This window comes from Myotis myotis, unplaced genomic scaffold (genome assembly GCF_014108235.1).
Source record: "Myotis myotis isolate mMyoMyo1 unplaced genomic scaffold, mMyoMyo1.p scaffold_m19_p_6, whole genome shotgun sequence".
Lineage (NCBI taxonomy): Eukaryota > Metazoa > Chordata > Mammalia > Chiroptera > Vespertilionidae > Myotis > Myotis myotis.
Genome location: NW_023416368.1, coordinates 85,047,490 through 85,060,426, shown reverse-complemented (window position 1 = coordinate 85,060,426; position 12,937 = coordinate 85,047,490). Strand labels below are relative to the sequence as shown.

General features: G+C 49.8%; 1 protein-coding gene across 7 annotated transcripts in view; it reads right to left on the bottom strand.

Annotated features, from left to right (window-relative positions):
* SMARCA4 (SWI/SNF related, matrix associated, actin dependent regulator of chromatin, subfamily a, member 4) overlaps positions 1 to 12,937 on the bottom strand; it is a 69,915-nt gene that overhangs the window by 33,582 nt on the left and 23,396 nt on the right. For all 7 annotated transcript variants that reach the window (XR_004968161.1, XR_004968162.1, XM_036312787.1 and 4 more), the window contains exons 15-21: positions 11,626 to 11,789; positions 7,622 to 7,688; positions 6,640 to 6,750; positions 4,808 to 5,050; positions 2,578 to 2,691; positions 1,582 to 1,689; positions 380 to 466 (exon numbers count right to left, since the gene is read on the bottom strand). Coding sequence is in view for 5 of the 7 variants with exons in the window: in XM_036312787.1 (XP_036168680.1) it covers positions 380 to 466; positions 1,582 to 1,689; positions 2,578 to 2,691; positions 4,808 to 5,050; positions 6,640 to 6,750; positions 7,622 to 7,688; positions 11,626 to 11,789 (894 nt within the window). In the remaining 2 variants the exon portion in view is untranslated. The remainder of the gene's footprint in view (positions 1 to 379; positions 467 to 1,581; positions 1,690 to 2,577; positions 2,692 to 4,807; positions 5,051 to 6,639; positions 6,751 to 7,621; positions 7,689 to 11,625; positions 11,790 to 12,937) is intronic.

Sequence of the window (12,937 nt, the reverse complement as noted above, 5' to 3'; positions counted from 1 at the left end):
AATGACCCAGGATGGCCCCACATGTCACTGAATGGGGAATGCTAGTGCATCAATGAACAGAGGCAGTGTGACCCCACAAGGTGAAAAATGACCCAGAGAGGAGTTTCCTAATAATTTGTGGTTATCATAGTCCTTTCAAGGACTTCCATTTCTATCACATTTTTCTACACTGTTTTGATTCTTTCCCATAAGCACTTGCAAACAGCAAATCAACAGAGATAAATGTACAGGCATTGTCTATTTAAAATATTATAAACTATTTTTTTTTTAAGTTATCAAGGAGAGGCAATCTAGCTCTGCCTATGGGATCAGTGGCGCCGGCTATCCCCGGTGATGGGTGCTCAGGGCAGCACTGGGGCTGGGAAGAGGGGGGCCTCACCTCGATGTGCTGGAACATGTACGGGTGGTTGCAGATCTTCCTCAGCTGCATGATGGTGTTCATCAGGGTCTTGGTGCCACCTTTGCCCTGCAGAGGAAGAAAAGAGTCCCACGTCAGGCCTTGTCCCAGGATGGGGAGAAATGGGTGGTGGAAAGAGGATCGTGGAAGGAGAAGCTTTAGGGGCAGGTATGGCTTGTGGCAGAGAGATGAGGAGTGAAGAACTGGCTCCTGTGGAAACTCAGAGGCTTGAAACCAGCTCTGGGGGGAGCAGAGACTACCTGCGCACTGGAGGGATGGAAGGTGGGAAGGAAGAGAAATAAGAGTGACAGAGCTAAGGCTGAATCACAAACGCTTTTTGAAGCCAGCCTCATTCTGGGCATTGTGGCAAGTCTCTGGGGGCTGCAGCCAGATGGGTCATAACTTAGGAAGATTGCTGGCTACAGGGTGAAGGAAGGATTCAGGAGTAAGGGGGTGCCGTGGGACAGAAGTAAACCTGTAAACAGGCTGCTGCCATCGCTCAGGTACAAAAGGGCCCGAACAAAACATCTAGAGGAGGAAATGGGGAGGTAGGCTAAGCTTGAGGTACTGGGTGTGGAATCAAGAGCCCTGGGATGATCATTTCAGTTCAGGTAAAGGATGGGGTGGGGGGCACTGGGACCTCAGAGGAATCCCAGAAGTCAGCAGCCAGCCCAGCTCCCACTCCTCTCCACTGTAACACCACCCGCCTGCCCAATGTCACTTGCTAAAAAGGTGAAAGGGCTAAGTGTTCATGGCTGTTGGGGCAGCTTTTTCCCAGATGGGAAGGTGGGGCTCACTAAAACATTCTAATTCTGCGGGAATTAGTGCTGGGCCCTGTGCTGCCACTGTCACACCCATGGAGGCTAACATTTCATAAACAAAAAGGACATCAGACAACATCTGACTTGGGAGGCTCCTGGGGCCCTAAGTGTGCCCCAGAACTGGTCCATGAGCCTCTGCGCCCGCCCGCAGCCTTACTGACTGAGCCCATCGACACCAGCCGTGACTTAAACAATAGCCCTGCAATGCCCTCGGGATCACCACTTCATGGGGCCTAGACCACAACAATAAGCTCCAAGAAGGTGGGAGACCTGCAGGTTACAGTGTGCTCAACCCCACACACCTGGCTGCCCCGAATCCACCCGCCCTGGATACTTAGGTGGGGAAGTGGGGCCTGGGCAAACCTTCTTGTCCTTCTCAGAGCCATCGGTCAGCAACACCCCCTTGGCCTGCATGTGCCGGTACAATACACGCTGCAGAGCAGACATGTCGCACTTGATGACGTACTCCACCTGTAAGGGACACACAGCGCCATCAGTGGGGGTCCAGGGGTCCTGAGCCTAACACCCCACCTGAGTGCATCTATCTCTTGGCAGCATCCTGGGCCCTGGGATGTGTGCTCTGATCAAGGCACACAGGGGTGATGGTGAAAGGGCCCCAACAGCTGGGGACATGAGGGAAGTGATGCACCAGGACAGAGAAACATGGAGGGGGAGTCCTGGACTGCTCTTGCCCCTACGGCATCTGCTCTCTCCCTTTCTTTCCCACTCTCAGCGCTCAAGGTTCCAGCAAGAACAAAGACTGATTCCAGTTTCAGGCTCGATTAGTGATAGCTCCACAGCCACCTGGGCAGTGGAGAGATGGGCACGTGGCTCACAGCAGCCTAATAAGAGCCAGCCCCTGGAACTCTGGGGAAAGAGATGGGCTGCCTCTCTGTTGGGGACAAATGTGGCCACCTCCCAAAGGCCTCTCCAAGTATGACTAGAGGGGTAACTGGCCAGGAACTCCAGCCCTGCCGGGGGAAAGGAAAGGAAGCCCTGGGGCCCACTGTGGTACTGATTCCCTAAGTAAGAATTCAGGGCCATTTCAACATTGGGGAGCAGCCCTGAGAGCCCATGGTCTCCAAGCTGAGCTTGTGACATAGTTGGGCAGGACCTGCCCAAGCATCTGACCCACTGACAACAGGTGGGATTCTGTACTCTAACCTACCAGTCCTGCCTTCCACTTTAGTGATCTAGAGGGGGTGAGCAGTCATCCCTGGGATGGATTTACTCCAGAATGACAGGGCAAGGCCAGGACCATGAGCCCACAGGCCAGGGACAACAGGAAAGCCACCTGGCCAGGCCCACCCTAAGGAAACCCTGCACTGTGGTTTCTTCTACTTAAAATCCTCATGGTACCTTTTCAGGCAACTGAGCTTCAACCTCCTTCTTGAGCCGCCGGAGCAGGAAGGGCCGTAGCACTTTGTGGAGGCGACGAATGATGAGGATGGTCTCCTCCTCGTTTAAGTCCACCTGGCATGCCACGAGAAATGTACACTGAGCGTTACTTCCAAAGGGGGGAAATCTGGAGTCACCCCGTGCCCTGCCCTGCCTTCACAGACTGCCCTCTGTTTTAGGGGGTTTGGCAAAACAGAAAGGGAAAACAGAGGATCTGACCCCTTCCCTAGAAATGCCAGGACCCCAGGGCACCACGTTCCACAGGCCTTATAAAGAGAAACATAGCCCTAACCGGTTTGGCTCAGTGGACAGAGTGTCGGCCTGCAGACTCAGGGGTCCCAGGTTCGATTCTGGTCAAGGGCATGTACCTTGGTTGCAGGCACATACCCAGTGGGGAGTGTGCAGGAGGCAGCTGATCAATGTTTCTCTCTCATCAATGTTTCTAACTCTCTATCCCTCTCCCTTCCTCTCTATAAAGAATCAATAAAATATATTTTTAAAAAAAGAGAGAAACACAGCAGCATACAGTGCTGTTTCCCCGCCAGCACATCTAAATGAAAGCTAAGTGGCACGATGGGGCCACATTCATAAAGTATTTGGTGTAAACCAGATGCTTCTCATGGAGGGCTCTACCACTGAGAGCCCCATATCCACTCTCACTTCAGCTGGGATGGGATGGAGGGAAAGAAATACTGCTCTCCCAGGGTGACTGCTACTCTTGATAAAAAGTTAATTTTAAAAAAATTTTAAAAAGTGAAAAATAAGCCATGGCAGGTGTGACTGGGTTGGAGCATCATCCTGTACACCAAAGGGTGGCAGGTTCAATTCCTGGTCAGGGCACATGCCCAGGTTGTGGGTTCGATCCCCAGTCTATTGATTTGTATGTGTGTATGTATGTGTGTGTGTGCACGTGCGTGTCTGTCTCTCTTTCCATTCCTTTCTCTAAAATAAATTAAAACAACAAACGACATACTTTACCAAAAAAAAAAAAAAGGGTTAAAAATAAAGTAACACCTGAACTTTTCTTCTGTGGGTTCCCTAAAAAATCTCTTGGCAAAGCTTTTGCTCAACTTGAAAATAAAGGAAACTAGAGCATTTGCTTCTCAGTTATTGGATGGGGGTCCTGGTACTCTTGGAAAGGTCTGCTTCTCCTTCAGAATGGCTTCAGCCTAAGCTGGTGTCAAGGAGGGGTACCTCACAGTTGATGCTGGCAGAGGCCCCTCTGCACACATGGTGTGGTGGCCCCAGCTGTCCTGCACCTGTCTCAGGAAAACCTCATAATCAGGAACTAGAGGGCAGTGACGCTCATTACCCGCTGCAGTTGTACCTACTTCCTCAGTTGCCAGGTTCTGGCGGCTTAACTGCCTTCAACAGAAATGCAGCTGGCCCCAAAACACAGTTTAAACCCCAATAGCATAGCAGCTCATTCTGGAGTCTGCTTGAAGAGTTCATCAAGTGATGAGGACCTAGCCCCTTACAGCCCAGATGCCACAGTCTGGTTTTCAGTCTGCAATGCCACCCATTGCCATTTAGGCCTTGAGATCCACCGGCCACAGAGCTCTTTAAAAATGAAATACACAGCCCTAGCTGGTTTGGCTCAGTGGATAGAGTGTTGGCCTGTGGAGTGAAGGGTCCCAGGTTTGATTCTGGTCAGGGGCACATGCCTGGGTTGTGCGCTGGCCACCCGAAGTGGGGAGGGGGTGGGGGTGCGGGTGCAGGAGGCAGCTGATCAATGATTCTCTCATCATTGATGTTTCTATCTCTCTCTCTCCCCCTTCCTCTCTGAAATCAATAAAAATAAAATTAAAAAATAAAACACACAGAATATGATGTTACTCCTGTGACTAAAAACTTTTGGGCTTCCCACTGCCCTTAGGGTAAATCCTTAAAGGGACCAACAGGCCCCTCAGGCCCTCCAACTGCCCCTTCACACCCTTGCTCTGGCCCCACAGCTCCCTCAAGGCCATATTCCTCACTGTGCCCTCTGTGTCTGGGGCACAGGGTCAAAGAAGCCCCAAGTGTCTCCCCAGAGTTAACCTCCTCAATCACTGCTCTTCTCTAGGACCCTGACACCTACCACAGTCCCAGCCCGTTGTGGTGGGCCCTCAATGCACACCCAGCTCCTCTGAGGGTGGCCCACGACCAGTTCCCTGCCCATCTCACCACCACAGGGCTGGCCGCGCACACCCACCTTTTCTCCAGTCATGGCAAAGGGCGCATTGAACCACTGCTCAAAGGTGCTGCAGCTCTTGAAGATGGTGGGCAGCAGGAAATTGAGGAGTGCCCAGAGCTCAGGGAGCTTGTTCTGCAGCGGCGTGCCTGTCAGCAGAAGGCGGCGGGGAGCCACATAGTGCGTGTTGAGGACCTGAGTCAGCTTGCAGTGGTGGTTCTTCATGCGGTGGCCTTCATCCACGATCATGTACTTCCAGCGGATCTGCAGGCCCAAGAGCAGGCGTTTAGAGGAGAGGCAGCAGGGCTGCCCCCAGGTGAGCAATACTCTCACAGCCATTAGGCAAGAGGGCTCCATGTGGAAGAGCTCATTGAGGCATGACAATGTCCCCTGACAAGGGACCAGCTCACCGAGAGAAAGCCACACAACATGCCTCTATAAAGAATGGGGTACGCACGGACAGACAAGGAGACATGCCCGTGAACTATACTGTTGGATGAACAAAGCAAGTTGTAGAAAGTAGTCTGGTTTCCTTCCCAAAATCACATATGCTAGTCTGTAGCACAGAAAAATCGTCAAATAGCACTCCCCTCACTGATCAGAGCAGCCCAATGCGGGAGAGGTGCATCCACAGGGGACTCAGTGAGGTAATGAGTACATTTTCCAATCAGCAGGCTGTGCCTTTAAAGGTAGAGAGGCTCAGGCAGGTTCTGAGTATGAGCCTGGGGGGCTGGGGCTGTGCTCTAGAACCTGTCCATGGCTACACATCTGATGGAAAGGAGCCAGACATTGACTATATCAGTGTGTGGCCGTCCTGAACTTTAGCCTCTTGGGGACACAGGGTGAGTGAGGCCTGCGTGACGCAGAGTATGTCAGATCTGGCTGGTGTGAGGGCACAACAGCCTTCTCCCACGAGGAAGCTCTGTTGCAGAGTGTTTGCTAATTAAAGCCGCTGCCAGGTCAGCACAGATAACTTTGTACTGAGTCAGAGGGTGACCATACAATGTACATCTGCTCTCTGGGCCTCACTCTCCTCATCTGCAGGCTCAGAGATGCCTATTAAGCACCCAATATCATCATTCTGACCAAGTCCCTGAGATGTGGTAACTTGTAAACATCTCCATCTTGGGTCAAAGACTCTAGCCTCTACTTCACTCTATTGAATGGTTAGAGGTGAGACCAGATGCATCATCTTCAGCTTCGACCCCTCCTCAAACCAGGAAACAAGGGATGGTGTCTGTTTTATGTCACTATGTTCTCAGTAATTCAGTATGGCCTAATCAGAGCCACCTTCACAACTACGTCAGCTAAGAAGCCTGTACAGCCCCCACCGAATTTGCCAGCCCAGCAGCCCAAGGGCCTCAGAGAGCATCATGGGCTGGTTTCCCATGGCTATGCTGGGGGAGGCACAGTCACTGGGGGGCGGGGGGGGGGGGGGGGGGGGGGCGGCTAAGGTCGCTGGAGACAGGTAAAGACAAGGCTGACTTCTCCATGGCCCTATCAGGACACTGCAGGAAGACAGGTGGGTCAGGAGGCATCCTGTGTGACCAGACTCTTTGGGAAAAGCCCCAGGAGAAGCTAGCACACGTGCTATGTAGGCTCCCATCTCTGGATCTAACCCAGGCTAGCCTGGGAAGAGAGGCAAACCCAAGGTCACCTTGACAGGGACCTTGCATATACACAGCAGCTATCTTTATACACATATGCAGGGGAATCAGTGAAAAATTATTTGCAAGGGGCTTTGAGAAGATGTTAAGTGTTCACATTCATAACAATCCTGGATCGGGCCGGATCGCATGCTCCCTGATAGCACTGAGCGCTTAGGGCTGGTGTTTTACATGAGGACACGCTACCTTCGCAAGGATGTGCTTGTCTTTAATGATGTACTCGTACGTTGTTAGCAAGACATTGAACTTGCCACTCCGGAGCTGGGGGACGAAAGCCCGTCTGGCTGCTGGAGAGCCCTGTGAAGAAGAGAAGGCATGCACACATCAGCCTCCAGGGGAAAAGAATTAGGTGAGCTGCTGGCTCCTGTTCTCCAACTGCAATGTGCTGAGTGCCAAATGCAGGGTCGGAGAAAGGCTTGTGGGTTCTCTGGGAGGCTTGCTGTCTGTACCACCATCTGCCTGAGTCCCAATGGCAAGTCAGCTCCCCACTTCTTCCTGGGTCCCCTCAGGCTTCCAAGCTGAACACCAGGGCATCCTCCTTAAAACCTCCCACTTGAGCACTGGCCACTGAGATCATTTCCTGACAGAAGCTCCAGCCTATTTGCAATTAGCAAACCTGCCCAGTCCTGCTCCCAGGTCCAAACTCCTGAACCATATGACCAGAACCCCAGAGTTCTTCAGGTTCACATTCCACACAGATTGATTGCCACTGGGTCCCGTAAGCTTTTGCCAGAAATACTTTTAACTCCTCAAACGTGTCAAGTTTCCTCCACACATGCTGTCCCTTCTGCCAAGACCCCTCTCCCCAGCATGAGCAGAGAGCCTCACAGCACAGGGTGAAAACCTGGTCCCTGGAGCCTAGTGACCAGACATGACCTGGCTCTGCACCTAAGTGGCTGCATGAGGCCCTGTCTGCCTCAGTATCCCCACCAGGAAAACAAGTACAATTAAGTCCCCACTTCACAGGGTGAACTGATAAGAAATAAACATTACCCCCCAAAACAAGTGACCCCAACCCTGCATTAACACCACGATCCCAAGTGTATAACATAGAAAATGCGCACATATGCCTCATTATTAATACAAGTTGACTTCCCTATTCACTATCTGTATTCCTTACTCTCCTACCCTGCTCTCACCTATGTCCACTCCACAGGCTGCAACATACCTTGTAGGACACCTTCACCACGGAGGGAGCCCACTTGTCAAATTCGTAAGCCCAGTTTGACAGCGTTCTAACGGAAACAAGGAAGGAACAGTCAGGTTCTAGTTCAGTCAACAATAGCTCACTGTTCATACCAACGTCCACTGGGAAGTGAGGCCAGTGTGGTCGTGGCGCTCAGAGCTGGCAGAGTAACTGATGGTCTCCAATGGGGGCAAGTGAGGGAAGGTGCCGTGGGAGGGAGGATCAGGGACACACAAGTGTGGCGGCAGGTACAGGGACAGTGAGAAGCCTGTGTCGGCCTGGATTAGAGTTGGTCGGCCAGAGAAGGCTGAACCCAGAAGTTGGACCTTAGAGACCAGCTCTCTGTCATCACTATGGGTCACAACCATCTGTGGGAATAAGCTATATTCTATAAACCTGTTACCAGGAAAAACGCACAGACTCATGGTGCTTTGTTTCAGGTTCAGAACCATGCTAGATCATGCTATAAAACCTGGGAGTACGGGAGATACCACCTGTATCTTTATGCCACCTCAAAATAAAAATGACAGCCCTACCCAGTTGGCTCAGTGGGTAGAGCGTCAGCCTGTGGACTGAAGGGTCCCTGGTTCGATTCCGGTCAAGGGCATCTACCTTGGTTGCGGGCAAATCCCCAGTAGGAGGTGTGCAGGAGGCACCTGATCGATGTTTCTCTCTCATCGATGTTTCTAACTCTCTATCACTCACCCTTCCTCTCTGTAAAAAATCAATAAAATATATTATAAAAAAAGAATTGTGCTTGATTTTCTGAATTAATCCATGTCAGCAGCTTCGAGTGCTGAGCAGGTAGGTCTATGGTAGAGAGGGCCTCAAGCTCCTGCTGGAGTGCCACGGACTGCAGGATCCCCACATTGGGAACCGAGGACACTGGGGTCGTCTGGTCTATGCAGAATGGGTGGGGGGTGTCTGGGGTCAGCAGCCGGGGAAACTGCCGCTGCAGTACAGGGCTGATGGACCACTTCCACACCTACCTAGAGACCTCATCATCAGTCAACATCAATAGTGAAAAGTCATGTTGACAGTAACTACCTTATAGTCGTCTGTCCCATGTAAGCATGAGAAAAATCACCAGACAGATCCAGACTGAGGGAACCCTACAAAACACCTGAACAGTTCTCCTTAAAACCATCAAGGTCATCAAGAACATGGAAAATCTGAGCAACGGTCACAGACCAGGGAAGGCTAAGGAGAAGTGATGACTAAAGGTAATCTAGGATCCTGGAATTAGAAACCAGACACTGGGGGAGAACTAGTGAAATACAAATGACGTCTGGAGTTTAGTGAATAGTAGCGTGACAGGGCTAGTTCCTGAGTTGCGTCAAGTGTAACACGGCCATGTAAGATGTTATCAGCACCAGAGCAAATTGGGGGAAGGTATCTGGGAGCTCTCTTTAGTATCTTCACATCTTCTTCATATGTCTAAAAGCATTCTGGCCCTGGCCAATTTGGTTCAGTGGATAGAGCGTCAGTCTGTGGACGGAAGGGTCCCGGGTTCGATTCCGGTCGGGGGCACATGCCCAGGGTATAGGCTTGATCCCTAATAGAGGGTGTGCAGGAGGCTGCCAATCAATGATTCTCTCTCATCACTGATGTTTCCATCTCTCTCTCCCTCTCCTTTCCTCTCTGAAATCAATAAAAATGTTTTAAAATATATAATAATGATAATGATAATAATAATAATAATACTACAAATGAATAAATAAAAGCATTCTGAAGTAAACACCAACCACAATACAATGATGATGGGGATGTGTTAAAACTAACTGGAAGGGTCTCCCCAGACCAAATTTAAGGATTTTGGGACAATTTAAGGAACAAAATCAATAATGACGTGTCCATTCTGGACTTCTATAATGATAGAACCCACTGTGTTGGAAAGAGAACTTCACTATTTGGTACTTCCCACAGTAATAATCATTTCAAGTGAGACTCAACTGATGGATGCTAAAATTACTGGGAAAGTATGATGACAAATAGGATATTATATGGTTTCTAAGTGCCTTCCCACATGAAACTTATGAATTACAAAGGAAAACTCTTAGATTTATGACGGGAGGGGAAAACCGGCAGGCACCACATACACAAGATCAAAGTTACCCTCACCTGGTGCCTCTTGACATGAGGTCCCAAAAAGAGCATGGCATCCCTCTTGGGGGATCCTTGCCAGAATTTCAGAAATAGGCACATCTCACACAATCTGAGGAACAGCTTGACCAGGATTCAAGTGGTAAGATCATGAAGGACGAAGATGGACTGGCAAACTGTCACAGAGATGTGACAACAAAATGCAAAGTGGGATTCTGGACTAGAAAAAGGTTATAAATGGGGAAATAGACATTTGAATAAGGTCTCTAGATTCATTAACAGTATTAAGTCATTGTTCCCTTCGTGGTGTTAACTGACCTGGTGTAAGATTTGGGAGGCTGTGTGTATAGCAATTCTTTACAATATTTTTGCAATTATTATGAGTGTGAAATAATTTTAAAATGAGAAGGTAAAAATAAACAACCCAGGCTGCAGAACAGCACACTGAAGAAAGCTGTGTGAAGACGAAGTTACACCTCGGGGGAACAAACAGAGGGGACTTCAGCCACTGCAGGGCTGGGAGACATTGCACAGGCTAGTGCAGTGGGAAGCCAAGAAGCAAGTTGGGTCTGACCACAAGGGAGGAGGAGGTAAGGCCATCTGCTAGCCTAGGACATCCTCTCACACTGCAAACAGCCCTCTCCACGAAGACTGCCAAGGTAGCCTATTTTATACCACCACGTGGGAGGGAGGGCAGAAAGAAGAAATACGTTTCTCCAAGTTAAATTCTTATGGGGTTCTGAGATAACCACCCATGAGTGCGTGACCTTTAAAGGCCTGGCCTTCTTAAAGGCAGGAAGGCATTAGCACTCAGCTTCCCATTCTCCCTTCATCCACTAATCCGATGATGACATGGTCCCCACTTAGTACTGGACTGAAGTTAAGGGGGTTCCCCTCCATCCAGGGCTAGGCCAAGTATACACATAAGCCTGGCAACATCAGAGCAGACAACACCCCAGGCCTGTAATTGGACTGGTGCCTGACATGTAACTGGAGCTGGGTTGATGAGAGGGGGCCCTGGGACTTTTGCAAACATGCTGGGGGAGTTGAGACATTTTGTGACACAGACTGAGTTGAAATGAGGGCTGCCCAGAGTGGCTGATGGAATCACAGACCCAGAGGGGTGTCTGCAAGGAGACCAGTGGCGCACAGGGATGGTGAGAACCTCCTCAGGATGCTGTCAGGTCCCACTACACCTGAGCATCTGTATCACCAGGGCTGGGATGGGACTGACAGGGCTCCAGGGTGGAAAGTGTTTGCTCAAATGGCTCCACTCTAATCTTCTAACATGAGGATCCTCAGTTCCTGTGACTCACCACCCTTGTATGGAATTTGCTGGTTGTGGGCTTGAAGAGAACCTTAAGATCCAGTGAGCCCCAATTCAGACAATGAATTAATACAGACACCTGCCCCTTTCCTATCCTGCCCATAGGCAGACTGGTATGGGCTGAGTTATGTCACCCTAATATCCCTATGTTGAAGTCCTCAACCCCAAAACCTCAGAATGTGACTGTATTTGGAGAAAGGGTTTCTAAAGAGGTAATGAAGTTAAAATAAGGTCATAAGGATGGGCCCTAACCCAATGACTGGTATCCTCATAAGTAGAGGAAATCAGGATAGACCACACAGGCGGAAGACTATGTGAGGACATAAGAAGAGAGAGGCCTCAGGAGAAACCAACTCTGCTGATGCCTTGTTCTCAGACTTTCTGCCTCCAGGAAAATAACGCCTGATGTTTAAGCCATAAGGCAGTGGTACTTTATTAGGAAAGACCCAGTAAACTCACACACCGATGTCTGAATGAAGGCTGGGGTGTCACTGAAGCGGGGCAGTGGGGTTACTTGCACTGGACACTCCTGGACCTCCGGGGGGGGTGCACTTACGAGAGAGGTACAATGATGAGAAAGGGCCCGTTGATGCGCTTGTGCTCCATGAGGTACGTGATGAGTGCAATGGTCTGGATGGTCTTTCCGAGGCCCATCTCATCGGCCAGGATGCCATTCAGGTTGTTGTTGTACAGGGACACCAGCCACTCCAAGCCCTTGATCTGCAAGGAGAGAGACAGCAAACACTGAAGCCCACACTTCAGAGACTCGCGCACAACCGGGAACAAGTTCAGCCCTAGCCACGAACTGCCCACGGCCATTTTTATTTGGTGATTTGCTCTCCATCACCCCACTTCTTTTTTCCTTAGCCTCATCCTCAGCAATCATTCCTATGAAATGATAGGGTTGCTGTGTTAATAATATATGTACAGTATACAAAATTTATTTTTAAGATGAACATCTGAACTAAAGTTACAAGGTCCGTCTGTCACTGCCTGACACCAAGCCATGTGGCACACTGGGACAAACCTGCCCACAACCATGTGACACTCGATTTGGGAGATCATTAGGGTTTCAAGAGAAAGTGCTGATGAATCCACCAAACGGCCAATGACCACCTAACTAGCATGTCAGGATTAACTGAGAGCTTTCCAAAGCTTGCAAGGTTTCTGCAATATATGAACCATTAAAGAGAAGGCCGTTTTCAAATGGAATATAATGTCATAAAGGGAAATCTGGACATTTTCCTAACAGATTAAGGAAGTAACTTCTGGCCACTGGAAATGTCACTGGTCGCCGCTGGCTTTGCCTCTTTGGAACTCGATACTGGCATAGAGGCTGTGAGAGTTCTTTAAAGGAAAGTTGGAGTATAAGGGCCACAACCAAAAAGAAAATCTTTGATTAAATATAAACCAGCTGCCTCTTGAGAGCTTATAAATGAGCTTGGGATATGGGGCCACAGAAAAAGAAATGTCTACTATGGCAGCTGTGATTCTTGTCTGACAAAGAGCTTTAGTGCCAGTGCCACGTCACCTCCACAGAAGGAAGGCTAAGCTCCAGGCTGCCAGCTCCAGACATTTATGCCATCACTCCCGCTGTCCTATGCTGCACAGACCATCAGGGAACATGGATCTGTGTCTAAACCTGGGTCCGGTACTGGTGTGACCGCTCCCAAGCTGTACGTTTGAGAAATCACTGCACCTTTCTGTTCCTCGGTTGCACACACCCCTAATCCTGTGAAGTGTGGAGGATGATAGTGCCTATGTCAGAGTTGTTGGGGATTCAGAAACTAACAGCATAGAACACACGGCTATCCTGCCCTGCACAGATTAAGCACCCAGCAAATACTAATATGTTGCACCGTTTCATT